The 26,657-nt window shown below is 40.5% G+C and overlaps 1 protein-coding gene and 1 pseudogene across 2 annotated transcripts in view; one reads left to right on the top strand and one right to left on the bottom strand.

Moving 5' to 3' along the window:
- The window catches only part of LOC129405543 (uncharacterized), a 468,293-nt pseudogene that overhangs the window by 365,126 nt on the left and 76,510 nt on the right, over positions 1 to 26,657 (top strand).
- The window catches only part of PIK3C2A (phosphatidylinositol-4-phosphate 3-kinase catalytic subunit type 2 alpha), a 113,186-nt gene that overhangs the window by 35,403 nt on the left and 51,126 nt on the right, over positions 1 to 26,657 (bottom strand). For both annotated transcript variants that reach the window (XM_055141271.1, XM_055141272.1), the window contains exons 6-17: positions 26,159 to 26,270; positions 23,322 to 23,401; positions 22,958 to 23,021; positions 16,955 to 17,098; positions 15,710 to 15,758; positions 15,425 to 15,635; positions 12,296 to 12,418; positions 10,454 to 10,621; positions 5,458 to 5,569; positions 4,355 to 4,500; positions 2,583 to 2,771; positions 1,064 to 1,157 (exon numbers count right to left, since the gene is read on the bottom strand). In XM_055141271.1, the coding sequence (XP_054997246.1) occupies positions 1,064 to 1,157; positions 2,583 to 2,771; positions 4,355 to 4,500; positions 5,458 to 5,569; positions 10,454 to 10,621; positions 12,296 to 12,418; positions 15,425 to 15,635; positions 15,710 to 15,758; positions 16,955 to 17,098; positions 22,958 to 23,021; positions 23,322 to 23,401; positions 26,159 to 26,270 (1,492 nt within the window). The remainder of the gene's footprint in view (positions 1 to 1,063; positions 1,158 to 2,582; positions 2,772 to 4,354; positions 4,501 to 5,457; positions 5,570 to 10,453; positions 10,622 to 12,295; positions 12,419 to 15,424; positions 15,636 to 15,709; positions 15,759 to 16,954; positions 17,099 to 22,957; positions 23,022 to 23,321; positions 23,402 to 26,158; positions 26,271 to 26,657) is intronic.

Consider the following 26,657-nt stretch of genomic DNA (forward strand, 5'->3'; position numbering starts at 1 on the left):
CATGCCTTACCTGCTGTACTATCTCTCTGGCCCCTACAAAAGCATTTTTAAATGAAAACAGAAAGAGGGGGCGGGATGGAGAGATGTAGTACAATGTTCAGGCACTTGCCTTGTATACTTCCAACTTGTGTTGGAAGCCTGGCACTACATATAGACCCTCTGCCTCACCAGGAGTGGTAATATGAGCAAAGATCCAGGAGGAAGGACTGAGCACTGCCAGGTGTGGCCCCAAACAAAACAAAAGACCCAGAAGAGGGATCCCTTATGAGGTTCCCTACTCTTTTTTTTGTTTTTGTTTTTTTTAAATTGAATCTCCATGAGAGTGTTACAAGCTTTCATGTTTGGGTTACAATCTCACAATGATCAAACACCCATCCCTCCACCAGTGCACATTCCCCACCACCAATATCCCGGGTATACCCCCCCTTTCCCACCCTCCCCCTGCCTCCATGGCAGACAATATTCCCCATACTCTATTTTTGGGCATTATAGCTTGCAACACAGACACTGAGAGGTCATCATGTTTGGTCCATTATCTACTTTTGGCATGCATCTCCCATCCCGACTGATACCTCCAGCCATCATTTTCTTAGTGATCCCTTCTCTATTCCATCTGCCTTCTCCCCTCTGCTCATGAAGCAATCTTCCAGCTATGGGGCAATCCTCCTGGCCCTTGTATCTACTGTCCTTGGGTGTCAGCCTCATGTGATGTTACTCTAGTCCACAAATGAGTGCAGTCCTTCTATGTCTTTCCCTTTCCATGTCTATCCATTCATAAGCAAATTTCATGACTTCATCTCTCCTAACAGCTGCATAGTATTCCATTGTGTAGATGTACCAAAGCTTCTTTAACCAGTCATCTGTTCTAGGGCACTTGGGTTGTTTCCAGATTTTGGCTATTGTGAACAGTGCTGCAATGAACATATAGGTACAGATGTCATTTCTGTGCTTTTTTGAATCCTCGGGTTCCCTACTCTTATTTTTTTTTATTTCCTAGTCTTAAAAGCCATGGGGAGAGTAAGTTTAATAGGTAACCGACCTAGTGAAAAGACCAAAAACTTACCTGTACAAATTGTGGAAGAAGATCTGTAAGTTCATCATCACTAATAGCCTCAATCCAGCTCACAGCCAGAGACCTCACTTCCTGGTCAGCAAATCTAGAAGAGTGCCAACAAATGAAGATTTAACAGTGATTTCTTAGGGAAGCTAGTTCTGGAAAGCACAATTTCAATCTATTCCTATTAAAGAATAATAAAAAATTATTTATTCAAAGGACTGTGTATGTTTCTTCTTTGGGTCATACCCAGTGTTGTTCAGCACTGACTCCTATTTCAGTGCTCAGGGACCATACATGGGGCTGGGGATAGAATCCACGTCAGCGGCATCCAAGGCAGAGTGTCTTTCCCACTGTAAGTGACTTACCCACTATCTCTTGGTCCTTATTTTCATTATATCTTTTTAAAGAAAGAAAATCTTACTGGCTAGATGAAAGATCAATTTTGGAGGCCACAGGACCAGAGAGATAGAATAGAGGGGTAGGTGCTTGCCTTGTGCACGGCCAACTTTAGACTGATCCCCAGAACTCCATATGGCCCCACCAGGAGTGGTCCCTGAGCACAGAGCCAAGAGTAAACCCTGAGCACCACCAGGTACGGCCCCCACCCCTGCTAAGATAAAAATAAAATCATAGGCCAAAAGGACATACAGACGGTTTCTTTTTTCTTTTTGGGTCACACCCAGCAATGCTCAGGGGTTACTCCTGGCTCTGCACTCAGGAATTACTCCTGGCGGTGTTTGGGGGACCATATGGTATGCTGGGAATCGAACCCAGGTTGGCCACATGCAAGGGCTGTGCTATAGCTCCAGCCCTACTGAAGTTAAAGCTCTTGTCTTGTAGACGGTAGATCCTGTTCTATTCCAGAACCACATATAGTCCCTTGAGCACCATCAGGAGTGATCTCTGAGAGCAGAGCCAGGAGTAAGGCAAACTAAATTTAATATTAAAAAATTCAAGCTTGAATTACTCAGCCTAAAACATTAAAATAAAATTATTCAAAATTTTCAGCTTCTCTGGGGTCAGAGAGAGTATAGCAGGTAAGGCATTTGCCCGGCACCCAAAAAACTTGGGTTTGATCCCAGCACCACGTGACATCTCTCCAAGTCCCACCAAGAGTGATCACTGAGCTCAGAGCCTGGGGTAAGGCATGGGTAGCAGTCTCAAAACAAAACTAACAACAAAAGACTTACAACCTCTGTTTCGGAGGTTAGTTGTTTTTTGTTTTGTTTTTAATTAAGAAAAATTTTTTTTGGTTTTTTGGGTCACATCCGGTGATGCTCAGGGGTTACTCCTGGCTCTGCACTCAGGAATTACTCCTGGCGGTGCTCAGGGGACCATATGGGAGGCTGGGAATCTGGGAAACTCTGGTTGCCCTCTTGCAAGGCAAATGCCCTACCCGATTTACTACCGCTCCGGCCCCTTGGGGTTAATTTTAAATGGTTTGATGCGACTTTTTAATAAGTTCAGTACCAAAGATTTGTCTGTAGAAACAGAGAGCAAATGAATTTTTCCACAGTAAACTTACTTTGAATCGAGAAGCTCGAATGCAGTCAATGGGTGCAGCGGAGGCCACTGCTGAAGCAATGTGTATGTTTTCTTAAGATTAGCCCATTTCCAGTTTGGGGCACTTGCTAGCACTTTAGGAAGACAATTTGGATGTTTTAGACAATAATAACGTTTATCCCATAAAAATGCTTTATCTTCTTTAGAAAGTCTGCACAGAAAATAGAATTAATTACTCTTCAGTGATACCATAATGGGTTATAATTTCAATGATTCATTTTAGACAACTATTTAGTACGAGAATCATTAATACTAATCTGTAATTTAGGTCATAAAAATGAAGGATAGCTAAGTATAATAAAAATCGTTGAGCTTTAACCAGGAGTCAAGAACTAGAAATCAGAGTGTAAAAGAACACACTCTAAGGAATACCAGGGACTTTATTTTATATGAATAAAATCAAATGTCATGCAAAAATTAAAATGCTATTATAAATTTTAGGGGTCTAAATAGCTCTAGTGGGAAATACTCAAAATGAAAAAGTCTTTTGTAGATTCTAATTTAATCCTAATGATAAACGTTCATATCAATGAAATACATCACTACCTAGTCATTTACTTTCATTTTTAGAAGACAGGCCACTAGTCATCTTATGTGCAATACTGGAAAAATTCAAATGCTGCAAAAAAGATACACAGTGAAGTCTACTTCTAATTTCCCTTCCAGCGGCAAATGCCCAAGCTAATTTATGCAGAAGTATATACATATGTATCTAGAAATTATATTTCCTTTACATTAACGGTAACATTCTATGTACACTATTCTATTCCTCATCTTCTTCACCAAACATATATTACATATTGGTATACATGATATGTATTATATGTTTTTTACGTATATATTTACATATAATATATGTAAAACTTAATTAGTAATAGGTACATGGTAGTCTGTTGGGTACATATAACATAGCTGTATACATAACTGCAACATAACCTATTGAAAATTTCCTATCAGTTTTTCAATAATAAATGCTGTCATGAAAATGCTTGTTAGTAGAAGCAAATATAAAAGAATTTCCACTAAGATATACCACTGGAGGTTGAATTGCTGTCTCTCATAACATGCACAGTGACCTTTACAGATTTTGTCAGATTGCTCTCCAAGATTTTTAGAATTCAACAAATAAGGTAATTCCCCATTTTTCTGTATCCTCATCAACACCGTATGGACCATTTCAATGTACACAATTCTGATGTGCATGAAATGGTACCTTGTACAATTTGACTTTTTTTCTTTTTTTTTTCTTTTTGGGTCATACCCGGCGATGCACATGGGTTACTCCTGGCTCCGCACTCAGGAATTACTCCTGGCAGTGCTCAGGGGACCATATGGGATGCTGGGAATCGAACCCGGGTCGGCTGCATGCAAGGCAAATGCCCTACTCACTGTGCTATTGCTCCAGCCCCCAACTGGACATTTATTTTATGACTGAAAGGTATTTTTAGATGCCTGAAAGACATTGTACTTTTCCAAGGAATTACTTTTTCATGTTCTTTGTCTATTACTAAGTATTGGCTTTTCTACTGATATAAAAGGGTTCTTTACTTATCTATGGAATAAATTATGACTAAATAAATCAATCTATAGACATTTACTGCAAATATAGTTTCCAGACATTAAAATCGGAGAATTTAATAAACCATAAACTTCAGCTTTACACTGTAGGAGACAAAACAGAATTGAAACAGGCAAAACAAAACCACAGGAGTAAAAAGAATCAATGTACTATACCCAAAAGATGAGTCTCTGTGAAGAATATCAAGAAGTTTTCCTTTGATGTCATTCTCCAGTGTTTCTAACTTGTGTTGCTGCATGATACTTTTGTCAACTTGTGGAGTAGTATAAATGATGTCAAATGTAGGAGAAGGAAAATCAACCTTAAAAGTTTAAGAGTTGAAAGCTTTTTAAAACTCCATGTATTTCCCACATTAAACATATTTGCCATAATAACTTCTTATTTTTGAAAACAATTTTTTTTCTTAGCTATTAAGGTGGTTTCTTAGGGGGGTGGGGCAGGAGGGGGTTAGGCCATACCTAGAGGTGTTCAGGGCTTAACCCTGGCTCTGCACTCAAGGATCATTTCCAGCGGTGCTCAGGGGACCATATGGGGTGCAGGGATAAAGCCCAAGCTGGCCGCATGCAAAACAAGCACCTCCTGCTGTACTATCTCTCCAGCCCCGTTAAGGTGATTTTTAGACTAATTATCAAACCAAATTTCCATTGCTGGTAATTTTTAATAGCATGTATATTGCTTGGAATGTGTATAATGTATTTTTCACTATTTCTAAAAATAGAAACTAGCTTATTGATATTTAAATTGAAAACAGAGGCTAGAGGGATACTTCAATGGGCTGGATCACTAGCATGTAGGAGGAATGGTCCAATCCTCAGTACTTTAATTTCTCCCAAATAGCTAGGAGTGACCTTCAAGTACCAAGTCAGAAATAGTCCCCTTGAGTCCAAACCACCTCCCACCCTAAATAAATTAAATAAAAATAAATCAATTTAATTTAAATAAATTAAATTGAAGAGAGACACTAAAACTAAACAAAATTAATTAGACTTAACAACAACCCTGGGGGCTGGAGCAATAGCACAAAGGGTAGGGCGTTTGCCTTGCACGTGGCCAACCTGGGTTCAATTCCCAGCATCCTATATTGTCCCCTGAGCACCGCTAGGGGTAATTCCTGAGTGCAGAGCCAGGAGTAACCCTTGTGCATCGCTGGGTGTGACCCCCCAAAAAAAAACAAAAGCAAAAACAAAATCCAACAATCCTGATCATGATATATACATTAGAGATAGAACTTAAAGCCAATGTCAGGAAGAACTATTACCTGTAATACTATTCTTTCCATCACATATCCTTTTTTGGGAATTGTTCCAGAAACAGGATTCGTATGTGATGAAGTCCAAAGATAAAGAAGCTTAGTTCCACATGTTAAAAACCTTTATGAACGTAAGCAGAAGAGTTAACATGTTTCCATTTTAAAAGTACATTCCAAACTCCCAAAGAAGGGAACTAGATTTGTAATTTTAGAATTTGTCCATTTACTAAGCCTTCTCTGCATAATAAAAAAGATGATTATATACCAGGAGATCCCTACAGTGTGCTGAGACAAACGTACTGAAGTGCAGAGGCTGGAAAAAGTGAGGAGGAATAAAAGGACGTGTCTTTGAAGGAATGGGTTAAGGAGAAATGATAGATGGGGAAAGATCTGAGAGTCACTTGTCCCCAAAACATCTTACATAAAAAGATGAAGAATAGCTTTGAAAATCATCTACAAAGAGGGGCTGGAGCGATAGCACAGCGGGTAGGGCGTTTGCCTTGCACGCGGCCGACCCGGGTTCTAATCCCAGCATCCCATATGGTCCCCTGAGCACCGCCAGGAGTAATTCCTGAGTGAAGAGCCAGGAGTAACCCCTGTGCATCGCCAGGTGTGACCCAAAAACCAAAAAAAAAAAAAAAAAAAAAAAAAGAAAATCATCTACAAAGAAAACCATTTTAATGTGGTGATCCAGGTTACAGAATACTCCCTGACTTTTACCATGAAGGGAAAAAAAAACCAACACATGTCAAGAAAACCAGTGCATACTTAGTGGCAAAGCACTGATCATTTGCAATGAGAAGCACTGTTCATGTTCTAAACTAGATGTCAGAAAACTCTGTAAAGAACCAGATTAGTAAATAATTTTGGCATCCTGGGTGGGTCTACTACAGACTCAACTTTGCTGTAGAATAAAAGTAGCCACAACAGCTGGTAGGGCGTTTGCCTTGCACGCAGCTGATCTGGGTTCGATTCCCAGCATCCCATATGGTCCCCTGAGCACCGCCAGGAGTAATTCCTGAGTGTATAAGCCAGGAGTAACCCCTGTACTTTTTGGGTGTGACCCGAAAAGCAAAAAAAAAAAAAAAAAGTAGCCACGAACTACACATAAATGACCATCTGCACTGTGTTCTAACAAACCTATTATTTACAAAATCAGGTGGCTGGAGCATATGATCCTTGGTACTTGGAGGTCGTTCCTAGCTATCTGGGAGAAATTGTGGTACTGGAGATTGAACCGAGATTACACATTTTTGTGTGTGTGTGGCTTAGGGAGCAGAGAAATAGTACAATGGGTAAAGTGCTTGCTTCGCATGCAGCTGACCCAGGTTCAATCCCCAGCACCACATAAGGCCTGAGCACAGAGCCAGGAATAAGCCCTGGGCACTGCAAGGTGTGAACCAAACACCAAAGAACAGGGACCAGAGTGATAGTACAGAGGGTAGGGCACTTGCCTTTCATGTGGCTGACTTAGGTTCAATCCCTGGCACCACATATGGTTTTCTCAGCACCTCCAGGAGTGATTCCTGAATAAATATCCTTCTAGAAACTGGGTCTATTTGCTTCCTCCCCCACCCTTGAATTTTGAGTCACACCTGGCAGTACTCAGGGCTTACTCCTGACTGTGCTCAGAGATTAATCCTGGCAGTCGCAGTCTTGGGGGACCATTGGAGGGTGCCAAAATTGAACCCAGGTGAGCCATAGTAAGGAAAGCACTACCTGCCTGCTCTACTCTCTCTCCAGTGCCTAAACTGAGTCTACTGCTAATGTTTTCTCTTGACAGGTTAACTGCCCTTAAATATTTCATGCACAGCCTGGAGGAACAGCTCAGTGACAACGGGACTGAACTGCAGGCATATGGTCACAAGTTCAAATCCCTAGTCCCATAAGACAGTACAATCCTGGAAGCTCTGCTCTCTGTGACTCCAAGCACCCTAATTTTCTGGCTGCACAGCCAGGGGTGAGGCATTATGTAAGCACCACCCAAGGGCTGCCATCCCAGTGAGCACCACTGCTGAAAACATGTGTGGATGCTGCGGCCAGAAAGCATCAACCCTGGCAAGCATTTGTGTGAGCATCACAGGGACCCCTGGCAAGCATCACAACTCCAAGTAATGAAAATGCTGCTGAGAAACTTGGCTGAGTCTATGAGCACTGCAATCTGATATGCAAACCCTATAAGGGCCATAGCTCAGAATGTGTGAGCCTACGGTGTGTGACCCTTGGTTGTCGAACGAGGATAATTAAGGCAAATGGGAAGAAAAACTAAAATAAATAAAGCTTTGATACACTCTAGACTGTCATTTTAAAAACCACCCTAACCGTCAATTACATAAAGAAAAATTCTGGTATTCCATCTGTAAATCTCTAAATAATATAACAAACATTTTTGTTCTAAAATATACAGTGGTACAATACCATTATCATTTCTAAAATAACTGACAGTATCTATTCCTGTTTTTGCCCATGGTTTTATAGTTAAGATGAATTCCATGGCCTGCAAAGTCTAAACTTTCTACCCAGCCCCCTGTACAGAAAAATCTTGATTTTCTAGTTTTAACTGAGACATTCTTTCTCTCTGCCACTGAACAAACCAGGGCTTTTGTCCTAAGAATTTTCTGCTTGCATGTCCTTTAGTATGTCCCTTTGTTTTCCTTTGTTTTCTATAAAGTAGTTGCTAGATTTAGAGGCTTAATCTGATTAAGAGTTATTTATATGGCAAGAATACTTAAGACCTTATAGGTGGCACTGTATACTATCTGCTATTACCTCAAAGAGAGAAATACATTATTTGCTTTTTTTGTTCTATGATGTTAAAAGAACCACTCTGTTTAGGTGTTATGAGTCTAAATCAAACACTTTAAATTCTAGAAAAGTTAATCACTGAATGGTTTATAACAGGCATTCATAACCACTGTGAAAATCAATACCAATTTTTGGTTTTCCTGTTGCTCTTGCTGTTATAGTTTCAGAGATCAAACCCGGACCTTTATACAAAAAGTACAGCAGAATTCTATGACTGATCTGTAACCCTAAGCCCAAAATCAATAGCTTTTTTTTTTTGGGGGGGGGGGTTCTTACATGGCAGTGCTCAGAGCTTACTCGTGGCTCTGTGCTCAGGAAGTACTCCTGGCTGTGCATGGAGAGTCACATGGCGTTGGGGACGGAACCGGGGGCGCTACTTGCACAGCAAATGCCTTAGCCCTGTACTAGCTCTTTGGCCCCCAAAGTAATAATTTTTTTTTTCTTTTTGGGTCACACCCGGTGATGCACAGGGGTTACTCCTGGTTCATGCACTCAGGAATTACTCCTGGCGGTGCTCAGGGGACCATATGGGATGCGGGTCGGCCACGTGCAAGGTAAATGCCCTACCCGCTATGCCATCGCTCCAGCCCCCAAAGTAATAATTTTTAGCCGAGAATGATTCTGCCTCCAGGGAACATTTGGCAATGTCCGAGGACATTTTTGGCTGGCAAGTATTCTTTTTTAGAATAGTTTTGAATCATATTTTACAACATTATTGATAGTAATCGCTAACATAGTTTCTCCAGCCTTTATTGGCTTAGAATTATGTCAATAGCTGATTAAATTGTACATAAAGGCAGATCATTTTCTACACTGCCATCTCAAATATAAGAAAAATACAGGGAAAACTCCCACATTTAAATACACAGGAAAAGCATATGTCAAGAGCAAAATTTGCTGAGTTATGAACATTGTATGATTTTGATAAATAACAAAATCAGTCTGTGCTCGTCATTTAAGAAAAAAAGAGGCAGATTAAAATATTTCATTCTAATTTTTAATTGCTTTAATGTTAAAATATTTGCCCTATCACATATTAAACAGATCAATTATTAAATTCTTTTCCAACTGTCTCATGGGACAAATGTTTCAAGAGACATGGTAAAGAAAATGAAAAGTGGGAGGCTGTAGCAATAGTACAGTGGATAGGCCGTTTGCCTTGCAAGCGGCCAACCCAGGGTGAATCCCTGGCATCCAATACAATCCCAGAGCCCTACCGGGAGTGATTCCTGAGTGCAGAGCCGGGAGTAAGCCCTGAACATCACTGGGTGTTGGCCAAAAATTAAAAAAGGAAAAAAGAAAATGAAAATTGAAAGCACCAAGGTAGCAAATAAATCTGAAAATGGCCGTGTAAGATAATAAATACAAGACTAGAGAGCTAAAAACCACTCAGATTCAAATTCCAATTCTAAGACTTATCTAAGAGTTGTCTGGCAAATTATCTAAGTTCTCTATACACTGATTTTCTCCTTTGTTAAAGAAGGACAACAAATGTATACCTTCATAGGGCTGTTGGTATGATGTAAGGATACATGTATAGCAGACTAACACCTAGTAAATAATTAATACAATGTGTCTGTTATTAGTTAACACTATTGTTAAAGACAAATGACTTCATAACTGTGATGGTGAGATATGTTAGCATACTAATGTGCTATGCATATCACTACCCAAAACATAATCATGCACTGTTTAAAACATACTGCAGGTTTACTAAACTAATTTTTTTCACTTAGGAAGACTCCTGATAGTCTAAAGGAACATATTATTATTTAAAACAATCAAAATTATCAGCTGAAAGGCCATCTTAGATTATATTATTCCATTGGTTATGAAGGGGCACAAACTCAAGAGGAATTCCTAAACCCCAGGTATAAAATAAGATTTTGCACATATGATGAACTTTTAGAACTGTGGAATTATACCAGTAATATACAGTGCTTTACATAAGAGACACAGTGAGCAGGGTGCTGCTTTTCTGTGTGATTATTTGATTATGGATATTCAAACTATCGCAGAATATTGGCTTCCTCTGGTCTGTAGCTCTGAAACGCTTCCCTTCATTACACCAGGAAAGCTAAGGAAGACACTGGGAAAGCTAAGGAAGACACTATCTCATATAATATTCTCCACCCTATTAGCAAACCGATTCCAATACAAGAAGCCATGTCTACAATAACTCATCATAACTCATACTTACCGCTTAAAGTCAAAGAGAGGTAAAGAAACTTTGCCCAAAGCTTCTGGTCCCTTTCTCTGCTTATTAGAATCAGGGGAACTTCCACTGCTTTGATTTAAAATTCCAAAAAGAGTGAGGTGAAGAAGTGATTCTAATGGCAATTGTGATATCTGGATGGGAAAAATGATTCTACGAGGGGGGAAAAAAAGTATTAATATAGAGGACAAAGAGACTCAATACTTAGTTTAGCCAATAATAAGGCTGACAATTTTTAACCCATAATAAGACAAATTTATCAAACACTCTTGAATCCTGAGTAACCTTCGGCTAACTATAAGCTTGCCTAACTTGTACTATAGAAATTTTATGGGACCACAGAGCAAGTTACAGGTGTGAGGCACCTGCTGACTGTGCTCGACCCACAGAGCCCTGACCCCTGCCAGAGTAAAGCCCGAGCACAGAGTTAGGAGTAAGCCATGAACACTGCTCAAACGCTAAAAATTTTAAAATATTAAAAACCTTGAAATTCTGTTACTGGCCTTTACTCACACATTGCAATGTCAATATCTAGACAACATACTACTATGTTGTTTGTGTGTTTTCCTTCAAGGTTTGTTTCCTTTACGGAAAATTGGGAGTTTAGTAAGGATGAAGTGTATGTGTACATATCTACACAATATGACATGCAGACCTGCCAATGCACACTTTCTAAGTCTGAAAGAATATGAAAGGCCAATTGTGATCACTCAAAGGAGGCCACAAGAGGGTGTTGAAAATACAGTCACATTTTTTTGCCCTCTGTATATTTGGTCATTTTCACAGACATGCTTTATTTTTTGTAACTTCAAAAACTAAGAGGGCCAGAGAAAGGGGTAGGGCACTCGCCTGATCACAATCACTGCCAAGAGTGGCCCAAAATAACAGGAACAACAAAAGACTCAGAAAGAGGGCCAAGGGTTGGGGCTCAAGTAGGAGAACTCATGTCTTTCCTCTGAGAGGTACTGGATTCAATTCAATGTGAGCACTGCACAGGGAGCACTGCATCACATGGTGCTGGTGTCCACCCCTCCCCCGATACTGCTGGATGTGTAATTACCACCCCAGCACAGCAATAAAAACAACTAAATTAAAAACAAAGAAAAAAAAATTAGAACCATTTAGTAAGTGCAAAAAAAAAAAAAAAAGGTTAAAAGTCACTTTACAATGCAACCAACCCGGGTCCAATTCCTGACACTGCACATGGTCCCCCTCAAGCACAGCCAGAGGTCACCCGAGTCAGGAATGGCCCGAGCACTGCCAAGTGTGACCAAAACAACACAACCACGACAGACAATCATTTTATCTGTTAATACTTACTTATTGGGTCATTTCTTTTTTATCTGTATGAACCCAAGTTTCATATATATACTGCTACAGTGTGAATATTAACAGTTTAATAAAATATCATCTTAGGAATATTATCTCTAAGTATGTGTCTTTATTTTTTTTGTTGCTGCTCTTGTGGTGCCAAGGGTCGCACACAGGAGAGGCATGTGCTCCACCACGGAGCCACAGTCACAGCCAAGGAAACTTGTATCTTTGAGAGAGACTAAGAGTAAATGACATGCTTCTGCACTTAAAGAAAAAAATGGAGACTGAAATACAACAAATTTTTAAGAGACAAATTAAAATGTAGATTTACATGTATTTCAGATTTTTAAATGAGAATTTCAGACTGTTTTATAGACTACCTAGATGAAATTTTAACATGGCAGAATTAGTGAATTTTAATATAAATTCTAATAAAAATGAAAGCTAGAGCACACATAAGGGGGGAAAAAAAAGGGTTTAACAAAAGAATAAAAAGCCAGAAATTTCACTTACAGTTCATCCCATTTAATAAGATAGAAGAAATTCTTATAAGTGCCAACCTTCTTTGATTGAATAGGTTTAAAAAGATCCTTTCCGTTGTGAGACAGGGAACATATCAAGTAGTATTTTTCATAACTGGAAAAGTTTAATTTGAAATTAAACAAATTAGTTAACTCATTCAAATATATGTTAGCCATTCTTCCATAAAAGTGACTATAACCTGAAATAATTTTGTCACCATTCATTTGAATTTTAGTATAACACCGATATTTAACCACCACAAAACCCACAAAAACAGGGAAGTGGTCTATCAAACGGAGTCGAATCCAGAGCAATAGTACCGCAGGTGGGTGTTTTCCTTGCAAATGGGCGGACCCAGGTTTGGTCCCGACACTGCAGAGGATTCCCTGAGCTGTCAGGAATGAGTCTTAAGCACTGCCAAGTGTGTCACTACATACCACACACACACACACACACACACACACACACACACACACACACACACACACACACACACGTAGTGTAGTTATGGCAATCAGGGACTGGTAGTGTACACACTACCCAGCAAAAAAAAAAAAGGGTGCAAAAGGAACATTTGCTTAAGAGCCCCATAATGATATGAGTTACAGAATTTTTTTTTTTTGGCTTTTTGGGTCACACCCAGCAATGCTCAGGGGTTACTCCTGGCTTTGCACTCAGGAATTACTCCTGGCAGTGCTTGGGGGACCATATGGGATGCCGGGGATCGAACCCGAGTTGGCTGCGTGCAAGGCAAACGCCCTACCCGCTGTGCTATCGCTCCGGCCCCCTGAGTTACAGAATTTATCTCAATTCAGTTCAGTTACAGAAGTTCAGTTACAAATTTTAGATATAAGCTGAATTCACTGTCACTGTCATCCCGTTTCTCATCGATTTGTTCGAGTGGGCACCAGTAACGTCTCTCATTATGAGACTTATTTGTTACTGTGTTTGGCATATAGAATACGCCACGGGTAGCTTGCCAGGCTCTGCTGGGCGGGCGCAATACTCTCAGTAGCTTGCTGGGCTCTCCGAGAGGGGCGGAGGAATCGAACACGGGTAGTCGGCGTGAAAGGCGAATGCCCTACCGCTGTGCTATTGACAGCACAGCATAAGCTGAATTTCCCTGAGTAATTATTAATTTCTAGGTAAATTTTAGGAACAGAACACAATTTCTTCCCTGGGTGCTATTTCCTCTGTAAAGATGCTCCCCAAAGATTGCCCGACTATATCTTAACAACTCTTGGGTTTATGGCAATCAGGGACTAAATCATGTCTCTCTAATGTGACACTACTACACCATCAGTTACTAGAAGCTCCACTCCCCCTCCTGAGCTCCCCAGCCTCCAGACAAAATCTTTAGTTCTGCTGACGCTGACCATGTTCTCTTATGTTTCTCTTTTCCCCTTATATGTAAGAGATATGTGCTTCTGTTTTTTTGTCTTGTTTTGTTTTGCTTTTGGTGGAAGTGGTGACACTTACACACATATAGATGAGATCATTTAAAATTCCACAAAATTATAAATGAAAAATTCTATTTTTAAAAAAGTAAATCCTTTTTTTTTTTAAAACAATTTATTTATTTTTTTGCTTTTTGGGTCACACCCAGCGATGCTCAGGGGTTACTCCTGGCTTTGCACTCAGGAATTACTCCTGGCAGTGCTTGGGGAACCATATGGGATGCCGGGGATCGAACCTGGGTCGGCCGCGTGCAAGGCAAACGCCCTACCGCTGTGCTATCGCTCCGGCCCCAGTAAATCCTTTTTTTAAAAGGAAAATTCTGCACTGATGCACTTTCTGGTTTACATGGAATAGGCAAATCCTACAAATATAAAATTTAGTAAGATTAAAGAGAATTTTAAAAATGTGGAGGCCAGAGCAATAATTCAATAAGTATGGCACTTGTCTTGCATGTGGTCAAACCCAGGTTCGATCCCCGGCACCCCAAATGGTCCCCCAAGCACACCAGGAGTGATCCCTGAGCCCAGAGCCAGGACTAAGCCCTGAGCAGCACTAGGTGTGGCCCACAAACAAAACCAAAAAAAAAAAAAAAAAAAAAAGGAAAAAAGAAAATTTAAAGGGAAAAATCTGAATAAGCCTATAAAAGTACTAAGTGTGTTTTATTCTATGAAAGGAAATATAGCTTTATATCAGAAAATATTATAAATTAATGCTTAAATACAGTATTAAGTATTAAGTAAAAGAATAAAAACCTCTATGGATGTGTCCAAAAAACTAATCAGACATAGAATATTCTAATATAATATTCCCTATAAATGAGGCAATAATTTGTTACTGAAAATATAAAAAAACCCGTAGCAAGCTAAGAATAAACATACCTTTTGTTTTTATAGGGGGGTGGGGGGGTGGGAGTTTGGGGCCACACTGAAGCTGTGTTCAGAGCTTACTTCTGGCTCTGCACTCGGGGATCACTCCTGGCAGGGCTCATGGCCAGGGATCGAGGCTGGCCTGGCTGGATACAGCCCTGCCCACGACACCGTCACTATGGCCCCAGACGTACCTTTCTCAATCTAGTAGAGAGCAAGTGTAAGTGCTGTAGTGAGTGCCATACTCAGCGCTATGTGCTGGGAAGTTTGTGAGACTGATTTTTTAACTGATTTTTTAATTTTTAAGCAAATTTTTTTTTTGAGATGGGGGGCACACCCAGCAGTGTTCAGAGCTCACGCCTGACTCTGCACTCAGGACCACTCCTAGCAGGCTCAGGGAACCATACGGGGTGCCAGGGATCAAACCTGGTCAGCCGCATGCTAAGCAAGCACACAACTCATTCTGGCCCCCACAAGTTTATTTTCTCCAATTATCCATTTAAATACCAAGATAACAGTAGATACTGACTCGGTCACAATTCAAATTAAAGTAGCTTCTAAGTAAGCCTGTGCTATGCATATTTTCTTCTGAACAATTACTTTTTTTTTTTTTTTTTTTGCTTTTTGGGTCACACCTGGCAATGCACAGGGGTTACTCCTGGCTCTGCACTCAGGAATTATTTCTGGCGGTGCTCAGGGGACCATACGGGATGCTGGGAATCGAACCCAGGTCGACTGTGTGCAAGGCAAATGCCCTACCGCTGTATTATTGCCCCAGCTCCAAACAATTACTTACTTTGATACCCAGTTACTTGAAATTCCATGTGCAGCAAAAATAGTAAACTGGAGTTGTTCTGTTGTGGTCCATGCCTCCTTGATATTTCTATCACTCTGGACACAATCTGCAGGATTCCAACCAGAATTTGCATGGAGCCTGAGAAGATCATAAATTGCTGCTGTTAACTGGTCCAAGCTTATTTGAACAGGACTTTCAGGGTTCGATGAGCCTAGAATTTAAAGAAAACTGTTAACTATGCAGAAAAGCAAGTATTTGCCAAAATTTAAAAAACTGAAGACATACCCTTAGATGAGTTCCTGCTACTGTCTCCTTCTCCAGACAATGAAGCCACCTGCATACAAACAAATTATTAGAGAACTCCCATGATATAACGTAAAATGCTTGTCTTTTTTTTTTCAACATTTAAGTAAGTGCTTTACTAAGGAATTCCTTCAAAGGATAAACTCCCCTAAAAGTTTCCATAAAATAATGCAAAAAGAGACTGAAAACCCCAGATCAAATAAACACAATTTTTAATATCAGGAAAGCCAGAACAACTAAAAATTACTATAATACATTAATATATAAATTGAAAATAACTACTATACTAAACCAACTGGAAAATTACACATTATGAATGTACTAATACAGTATTTTATTTCCCATTAAATAAAATGGAGAGTTGCTCTCCTATTAGCATGGTAAGAATATCTTTAAAGAAACAAAAAGAGGGGCTGGAGCGATAGCCCAGCGGGTAGGGCGTTTGCCTTGCACACGGCCAACCCGGGTTCGAATCCCAGCATCCCATATGGTCCCCTGAGCACCGCCAGGAGTAATTCCTGAGTGTAGAACCAGGAGTAACCCCTGTGCATCGCCGGGTATGACCCAAAAAGCAAAAAAAAAAAAAAAAAAAGAAAGAATAGGATACCATTTGAGGGATATACCATCAATAACTTTTCCTTCCTTTAAATTTATTGTGCCTGTGATCCACCCTCCCAGTAATAGCTAAAAGCACTCCGTGTATGAAATTCCATGGAATAAAAATGTGGAAAACTTTTAATAAGTTCTCCATAAACTATCAACATAAAATATCTGAAGAACACCTCAACTAGTTGCTTCTGAAGCAGTTAAGTCCCAATACTGAAGTTTCTGGGTCTTTCCAACACAGACAAGGAATAGTCCGGAGTAGAACTTCTCCCACTGGCAGTCGTGCACACTTAAATCCAGGGGGAAGAATGGTGGCTATTACCATTCAGGTTCTGTGCAGGCTTTACTGAAAAACTTTTTCAGTGTTTACTGAAAAACCTAACTAGCTGGTGTAAGGTTTATACACACAAAAGGCTAACAATGTCAACTCTCACAAAGATTTTCCAATATCATCTTTTTTCTCTTAGGCCTTGCCCACCTTACCGACTCAACGTTGGTTTGGAAGTCAGTTAAAATAACCTTTCATCCGGGAGAAAGAAAAACTTCCCAGTTGAAGTGATAGATTAGCACCCAAGCACATATCTGCATGTAATAATATGCTAATAATGAAAAGATACTCACGCCCAAACTCTTACTCCGTGGAAGATTAACTGCTCTCTTTAGCCTCTTTATTGATTCAGTGATGGCAAGCGTCTCGACACCATCTAAAGCACTGCAGATTTTTCTTACAGCTTTAATGACCTGATCCACAGCGCGGTGCTGGTTCTTTAAGAAAAGAAAAGAAAAGAAACATAAGCATGTGGAATTTAGAAGGTCAGTTTCAGAGAGGAAATCAAAATAGGAATTTTAACTGTATCTAAAGACACCAATTATTTGCTCTTTTCTCATGGAAGATAATATAACTTTTTAATTATACACTTGAAACAAGAAATAAAAGCATGCCCGGTTATTTTTCCACTCTGCCTGACATAGTATGCATATGTGAATATCTCAATTTTTCATATTAGAGCCAGATATAAATCAATAAATTATTAATAAATTACTACAGAGGATTGAAATCAACTATAGCTAATTTCACTGAATTGCCTTCACGCAAAACATGCATTCTAACTTACTGAACAGTCTCTCTCTCTCTCTCTCTCTCTCTCTGGACTCCTGTAAAAACTTGTCTAAAAAACCTGCTTGGTGGCAGGCTGGGGTGACAGTGCAGCTGGTAGGGCGCTTGCCTTGCACCTGTCCCACATGGGTTCGATCTCTGGCACCTATATGATCTCGCAAGCCTGCAAGAAGAGATCCCTGAATGCAGAGCCAGGAGGAGTCAAGCCCTGAGGGCTGCTAAATGTGGTCCAAAAACAAAAAGAAAAACAAGTTTGGGCCAGACAGTACAATAGGCTGGAGCACATGCTTTGTATGAAGAAGGCCAGATTATTTTCCAGCCACTGAACAGTCCCTCAAAAATTGCCAGGAATGTCCCTAAGCACTAAAGTGGAAGTAGCCCCTGAGCATGGCTTTGTGTCACCCTTCCCCAAAAAGCGGGAAGAGGAGGGCCACACACAAAACCCAAGTTCTTCAGACACTAACATACTGTAACAACAGCAAAATGTGAGTAAAACTTCATCACTCATACCTATCTAGTCTTGACTTTCATCATCATCATCATCATCAGCAGCAGCAGCAGCAGCAGCATCAGCATCCTGCTGATCATCAATTTTCTCGAGCAGTCTCAGTAACATTTCCATTTGTCCTAGCCCTGAGATTTTAGCAGCCTCTCTTTACTCGTCCTTCCCAACAGTGCCACACTGGAGGCTCTTTCAGGGTCAGGGGAATGAGACCCATTATTGTTACTAGTTTTGGCATATGAATCTGACACAGGGAGCTTGCCGGGCTCTCCCATAGGCAAGCCAAGTTAGTCAAGTTAGCAAACCTGGCTTTATTAAACCAGTCAATTTCACCGTAATTCTGAAGTAGATAGGGAGGCTATACAGACTGCTCAAGAAGCTAGTATACAAGGTGTATTTTTATTTGTTTTGGAGCAGCTACACTCAGCTGTACTCAGGGCTTACTCCTGGCAGGGACCATAAAGGATGCTGGGTATCAAACCCAGCTTGGGCCTGTGAAAGGCACTGCCCAACATGCCATATTGCTTCATCCTCTTAAACACAAGTCCTTCCCAGAGGTCAAGAGACTGAATTGGTCACACACTGGATTCTAGCACCCAGCCTCCAGCCCTTTGATGGGGTCAAAAGCTACACCACGGGGGCTGGAGTGATAGCATAGCGGGTAGGGCGTTTGCCTTGCACGCAGCCGACCCGGGTTCAAATCCCAGCATCCCATATGGTCCCCTGAGCACCGCCAGGAGTAATTCCTGAGTGCAGAGCCAGGAGTAACCCCTGTGCATCGCCAGGTGTGACCCAAAAACCAAAAAAAAAAAAATCCTCTACTCGTCCAACACAATCTTAAAGTACAGGGACTGGAGAGATGGTACAGGGGCAAAAGAGGGGGCAGGACTTCACATACATTCCCCTAAGGACCACCAGGAATAATTGCTGAGTGCAGAGCCAGGAGTAACTTCTGAGCATTGCCAGGTATGGCCCCCAAACAAAACAAAAAAAGTTTTAAAGAACAGTTCTTTAAAACTTTTTTATTGGATCACTGTGAGATAAGACCCTTACAAAGCTATTCATGATTGGATTTCTGCCATAGTATTCCCAACACCCATCCAATGGACATATCCCAGCACCAGTGTCCCTAGGTTCCCTCCCATCACCCCCACCCGCCTCTATGGCAGCCACTTCTCCCTCCCTCCCTCCCTCCCTCCCCTCCTTCCCTCCCTCCCTTCCCCTCTGTTTCTGTCTCTGTCTGTCTGTCTGTCTGTCTGTCTGTCTCTCTCTCTCTCTCTCTCTCTCTCTCTCTCTCTCTCTCTCTCTCTCTCTCCCTCTCTCCCCTCCCCCATCTCCTTTTGGGCATTGTGGTTTGCAATACTGATACTAAAAGATTATCAAGAAAATCCCTCAGATTTTGTCCAGTGTGATTATTCCCAGCTGTTATTGTCACACTGGTCTCTTTTCTATTTTACCTACCCTCAGTCCCATACACACTTGTGGTAAGATCCAAACAATGACCAGTCCTCTTAACCCCTGTTTTCCATGGCCATGGATATTAGCTAAAGAACAGTTTTAAAGAACATTAAGAAACATTCTTAAATAATGAATTAATTCATAAAATATTAAAACAATTTGTATGCCAACTACAGTTAGAATGGGCAGAAACTTAGTACTGCAGCATCGCTTAAAAATTTAAATTTTCCACTACTGGGTGGATAAACTGAATGTTTCCTTCACCTTCAAACCACCTCAAATACCCAATTACCCTGCAGTTCTCAGGGTCAAAAATGTTTTAAAGCTACACTCTTTGCTTGTCTATTTTTGTTGTTGTTTTTTTTTGTTTTGGGGCCACATCCAGTGGTGCACAAGGGCTCAGGGATCACCCCTGGCAGCCTCAGGGGACCATATGGGACGTGTGATCAAATGCAGGTTGGTCCCATGCAAGGCAAGTGCTCCACCCGCTGCACCATCACTCAAGCCACAGTTACTTTTATTTTTTAACCTTCATGCAAAAACCTTTCCAATTCAGAAGTCCATGCCACTCTCATGTACTGTTAAATCAAACTTTGTATGCCAGTTATCAGTTCAATGACTCTCGATTCCAAATCCTCCCTTCTCTGGTCTACTTTGTAGGTACTGAAGAGCTAACCTTATAAAAACTTTTCCATTATAAGTTGGTATAATGCTAGGTTTTTGTCATCCAAGAGTGCTTAAGGTACGGAATACGCCAAGGCAACATGAAAACATTTATCAGGGTTTTGGTCTTCGATTTTTAAACTCTGCATGAAAGTTACCTAGGTGAGCAGTCTCAGTGGAGTTGTGTCTCAGTAGAGTGACCTGGAGTTCCTCAGGTCACTTGAGAAAGTTAGTTTCGTGAGCCAGGGAGACAGGACAGCAGGTAAGGCACTTGCCTTGCGTGCAGCTGACTCGTTTCTGATCCAAGCCTCCCACAGCGTCTGTCCTATACCCCTCCCCGACTCCAGCCCACCAGGCACAATCCCTGAGTGAAAAGCCCGGAGTAAGCTGTGTGCACATCTGGTTGTGACCACAAAACAAAAAGAACCCCCCCCCAAAAAAAAGTTAATTTCAGGCTGAAGTGGGGGCCACCCCATGGGGGTAGGGGGAGGGAGGAAGAGGAGGAGGAGAAGAAGGAAAAGAAGGAGAAGGAGAAGGAGAAGGAGAAGGAGAAGGAGAAGAACAAAGAAATACTATGGCTTAAATGTTCACTATTTGGTGATCAGGTAAAATGTTATGCGTTCACATAATGGATGCATTCAGCAATTAAAACAAACTATAGTCACATTCTACAATTTATGAATGACCAAGCATAAAAACAGTACATGTGAAAGAAATCATAAATAAAAGATAGAGTAAATGAATTCATTTAAATGAAATCTTTCTATTAAAGGCAAATCTATAGAAATAGTATCAAATTCATTGTGAGATTGTAACCCAAACATGAAAGCTTGTAACTATCTCACGGTGATTCAATAAAATTTTAAAAATTAAACAAACAAACAAATAAAAAAATAGAGAGAGTATGGGGAATATTGTCTGCCATAGAGGCAGGGGGAGGGTGGGAAAGGGGGGTATATTTAGGATATTGGTGGTGGGGAATGTGCACTGGTGGAGGGATGGGTGTTTGATCATTGTGAGATTGTAACCCAAACATGAGAGCTTGTAACTATCTCACAGTGATTCAATAAAATTTAAAAAATTTTAAAAAAATGAAATAGTATCAAATCAAATAGGTCGATGTATAGGTTTATGCTAGGAATGAGGAGAGACTATACATGGCAATTTCTAGGAAATATTTCTAGACAAAGTTCTAAAAGGGGATTCTGACTGGTAATTTTCAACTCTTTTCATTTACTAAAAAATTACTGAATTATAACTTTATGGGTAAATTGTATGGAATATAAGCTATATCTCAATAAATAGGCAAAAAACAGGGACAACTATTATAGTTTAAGATGTTCAGTGAGAGCTAAGACATTTGAACACAGACCTTAGTGAACTAAACAGCAACTATTGCAAATGTTACAACTGACAAGAATTTGGTGGCAACACAAAGTGGCAACATTCTAAAAGTATTTTAAGATGGAAATAATAAGATTATCTCATTGAGGGAGGCGGTTAAAGCCAGAGATACAAAACCAGAGATATTTCAGAGCTCAGAATGATGCTCCCTATCTTAACTAAATATAAGTCAAACAGAATTTTTCTCTTTAAAAATACAATAAAAAAAATAAACAAGTAGCTTTGCAGGACATACCATATATGGGTTCTGTTCCAACAACTTAAATCTATTTTAGAGCACAAATCCGTTACAAACAATACATACACAAGCAGGTGTACCTTTATTCTAACATATTTCACAAAAATAGGGAGTGGACTGCATCTGCCCCTCTGCAGGAAAAGTACAACTAACAAGAATCATAAGGCACTTACATGTAGCTTAGGTGTGGTTATCTCCAATGGCATCTCCCAGTCACTTCACGTTTTTACTCTATTACATACGTTAGCAAAGCCCTGGGAGCACACACGATTCCCTAGGCAATGCCACACACCGCACCTGAACACAGAATGAGGCGTGGTCCCCGAGCACCGCTAGAGTAGAACCCCCCCACTGCCCACCTCCCCCAAAGGTGTCACTAAGGTAACATCCCTTAGGTGGGGGAGACGGGAGAGGACTGCACAGATTGCATTCACCCGACCCCAGCACTGCCGCTTCCTTGGGTTCTCACATTGAACTAAAAGTCAGGTTCACAGAGAATTGCCAAGCAGGCTCCAAACCACCGCTTGAGATGCCATCTGACTCCACTTCAAGAGAAGTACCCCCCCTTTTTTTTTTGATCTCCTAAATTATGTGTCTATTGTTTATGCTACATTTACTACACCACATTGAAATTTAGTTTTATAAATCCAAAATCTATCATATACTGCAGGCATTCACTAAACACCTGAGGAAGCATTTGATTTTATTTTGGTTTTGGGTTTATACCCAGTGGTGCTCAGAGGCAGCTCCTAGCAGTGCTCAGGGGATTGAACCTTCAAATGTAAACCCTGTATTCCAGCCCCTTCAGAATCTTGCCCTCTCACTAAATGCTATTTGAATTACACTAAAGGTTTTTCAGTAATAAGACTGAAAAGTAAATATGTTGACTCGGCATTATAAAAAAACTTTTGTTATTAAGTTGGGTAAGAAAAAAGGTTGTCAAATACCAATGTAGAATATTTAAGCTAATGCCAACTACAGTATTTTTTTTTTTTTTTTTTTTTTTTTTTTTGCTTTTTTTTGGGTCACACCCAGCGATGCTCAGGGGTTACTCCTGGCTTTGCACTCAAGAATTACTCCTGGCAGTGCTTGGGGGACCATATGGGATGCCGGGGATCGAACCCGGGTCGGCCGCGTGCAAGGCAAACGCCCTACCCGCTGTGCTATCGCTCCGGCCCCCAGCCAACTACAGTATTTAACAGAGAACAGAGACAAAAATTGTTAAGCATACTAAAAACTTACCTCCAGTTGAAGAATCAGTTCCACTTGGTTGTGATATGCATCTAACAGTTCTTCAACAGGGTGTCTGAAATAAAGAATAGTTAAGGTGGCTTAAGAATACGATATAAAAAGGGAAGCCATTGAGAGAACAGGGGTTGACTGGCCCTTGCATGTGACTGGCCCCAGTCTAATCCCCAACACCACATATGGTCCCCTGAGCCCCAACAGGAGTGATCCCTGAGCAGAACCGAAAGTAAGGCCTGAGCACAAACGGTATGGCATAAAAAAAAAACAACACTGTATTAAAAAGTGATTATATTAACCATCAAAATTCATGTGCAAGGGCAAAGTCTGAAAAGCTGCAACTTTACTTTATATGCCATACCTTGTCACAACTTCTTTGTAAGGTTTCTCTATTTGCTGCAGGTGTCTGTTTAAATCCACAGGTGCTTCATCATCTTCTGCCTAAACAAACACATCAACATTTACCAAAAGGAGGAAATCCATTTTTTGGTTTCTTTCTATTGCCAAGTTAAATATGATTAAGTGTGTGGTAAGTTCTTAAAACTAAAGTGATTTCTTTCATAACTAGGGATATGAAATATGAAATATAAAATATTATCCAAATTATTAATTATAAATTGTTTCTAATCAGGAAAAAAGTGAATATCCTGAAAAAATTATTTTTTAGGGCTGGAACAATAGTACAGGGGGTTTGCCTTGAGAGCAGCCAATTGGGTTTGATCCTCAGCGCTACATATGGTCTCCCAAGAATTGGCAAGAGTGATCTTCTCTGAGCAGAGCCACGAGTTAGCCCTGAATACCACACCAGGTGTGACCCAAACACACACACACACACACACACACACACACACAGACACACTCATTTTTAAAATGTGCAAATATAAATGCCTACTTTTAAGTCTAGTTTCTGATACTGAAATAGCTCCAAAGCAAAAAAAGTTACTTCCAGTCTCTATGTAAAGGAAACAGAGAACTACAACCTCTTTTTAAAAGATAGCCAAGAGGGGCTGGCAACATAGCACAGCAAATAGGGTACTTGCCTTGCATATGGCCCACTCAGGTTTGATTCCCAGAACCCCTAGAGTCAGTTCCCCAGCACTGCCACCAGAGACACCTGAGCACAGAGCAAGGAATAGGTTCTGAGTATCACTGAGTGTGGATCAAGTCAAAAAAAGGCGGGGATGGGGACACACAAAAGTTGGCAGTCAAAAGAAAGTAGACTAGGGACTAGCTTGGGAAGAGATCACCTAAAGTCCTGCTTGTTTCTTCTAATGATAATCTTGTTTCCTCCCACTCCCAATGCAGAAGGGACCAGCTTTGTTTTTTTTTTTTTTGATTCTATTTATTTTGGGGCCATATCCAGTGGCGCTCAGGGCTTGTTCCTGGCTCTGTGCTCAGGGATGACTCCCGGAGGTGCTCAAGGGACCGTACTGGGTGGCAAGGACTGAACCAAGTCAGCTTCGTGCAAGGAAAGTGCCCTACTGGTTGCGCCAGAACTCCAGCCCCAAGTCACCAGGGTGTTTTTTATAGAAAGTTCTTACAGAGCCAGAGTGACAGTGTAGTGAACAGGGTATTTTGCCTTGCACATATCTGACCAGTTTGATATCTGGCATCCCATAGGGTCTCCTGAGAACTGTCAAGAATAATTCCTGAGCACAGAACCAGGAGTAATCCCTGAGTATTGCTAAATACGTCTCCCGCAAAAAAAATATAGTTGGCTGTGATGATGGCTAAATCATTTTTTAAAAAATTAATTAAAAGTTCTTGGGGCCGGAGCGATAGCACAGCGGGTAGGGCGTTTGCCTTGCACGCGGCCGACCCGGGTTCGATCCCCGGCATCCCATATGGTCCCCCAAGCACCGCCAGGGGGTAATTCCTGAGTGCAAAGCCAGGAGTAACCCCTGAGCATCACTGGGTGTGACCCAAAAAAGAAAAAAAAAAAAAGTTCTCACTGTGAAAAAATACTCAAGAAACACTCTTTAAGAAATTTAAAAGAGAAAATATAAATAATTGCTAAGATGCACTGAATTTTGTAAAATTTATGAACCAACTAAACTAAATTCTAACGGATCTTAGTAAAAATGAGTGATTTTTTTTCCTTTTTTTTTGGTCACACCCAGTGATGCTCAGGGGTCACTCCTGGCTCATGCACTCAGGAATTACTCCTGGAAGTTCTCGGAGGACCATATGGGATGCCGAGGATCGAACCTGGGCCAGCTGTCTGCAAGGCAAATGCCCTACCCGCTGTACTATCACTCCGGCCCATGAGTGATATTTTTATATCCAAAATTCTACCAAATAAATAATATGTACAGATTAAATTCATCAAGAATATATACAGTAACACAAGGAGTTATCCTTAATACTATTTTGCATTACCCACAGAAGAAAGTGGCATGCTTTTAAACAGAACTTTTTTTTTTCCCATTTGGTAAAAGCAGTTTATTTTACGGTCAGGTACAAAGGTCAATGAAGAGCTATACCATAAAATTCCTATTTAGTGCCTTCTTCTTTACTTCTAGAATCTTTTGGCTTTTTTGTTTGTTTCTGGATCACACATGGCAGTGTTCAGCTGCTAGTCTCAGCGCGGTGCCGGGCAGGGGATGGGTGAGTGGAAGTTGAAGGTATGTGCTCATGTGGTGCTCAGGGGCCAAGGAGCAAACCTCGGCCTCCTGTGTGCAGTGGACTCCAGCTCATGCACTTTTTTCTCCAGTCCATGCACTTTTTTTTCCAAAAATCATTAATTAATTATTATTTATTTATTTTGCTTTTTGGGTCACAGCCAGTGATGCTCAGGGGTGTTACTCCTCGCTCCACACTCAGGAATTACTCCTGGCAGTGATCAGGGGATGTTATGGGATGCCAGGGATTGAACCCGGGTTGGCCTCTTGCAAGGGAAACAAACGCCTTCCCTGCTATACACTCGATCCAGCCCCCTTCAGTCCGCCGTACTCTTGTGTAAAACTCGTAAGAAATTTACCTTTTACTTTCTCTACTTTGATTTCCAAATATGCATCAGCACCTGTGTGGTATGATTATCTAAATCTTCCTGACTGAAAATTGACCTCCAATAGCTAACTAAAAAGACTTCTGGTGAGGATAAAGAGCTCATTGTTGCCAAAAAATCTGGGGAATGTACAAACTGCAAAATCATTCTGATTCAAGCAAATACAATTTGGTTACAAGGTACACACTTACAGTTCGAGCCAAATTTTGGCACATGGCGCTGAAGGTTAGGAGTTGTAGTTTAATCTCTGTATCCCATTTTCGACAGTTCTGAATATGTTCATGACTTCCAAGGCAATGATTACTGTTAAAATATAGTAATTATTAAATAATGTAAGCATAAACTACAAATAACATAGGTGAAGGTTCAATGCAAATTGCAGATGCATCAGAAATTGAAGAAAGGTATAAAATAGATTATCTTTAAAGCTATGTGTGAAGAAGATATTAAAAAAGAAGCAAGAAAGACATGGCAGTTCTAATCACCTAAGTAGATTTAAATAGCTAGAATAAATGCTAAATACAATAAGTTAACTGGTTAAGAAAAATATTCATATGATGATTATTTTAGATAACTAAAAGGAAACCACAGCTGATTGTGCATAGTGCATGTTATCAAAGGAAAAAATGATCTATATTGCCATTATTAACTTTCCTTAGAAAGTAAAAAAATAGGCAATTCACCTATAAG

Source organism: Sorex araneus, chromosome 6, assembly GCF_027595985.1.
Source record: "Sorex araneus isolate mSorAra2 chromosome 6, mSorAra2.pri, whole genome shotgun sequence".
NCBI classification, from domain to species: domain Eukaryota; kingdom Metazoa; phylum Chordata; class Mammalia; order Eulipotyphla; family Soricidae; genus Sorex; species Sorex araneus.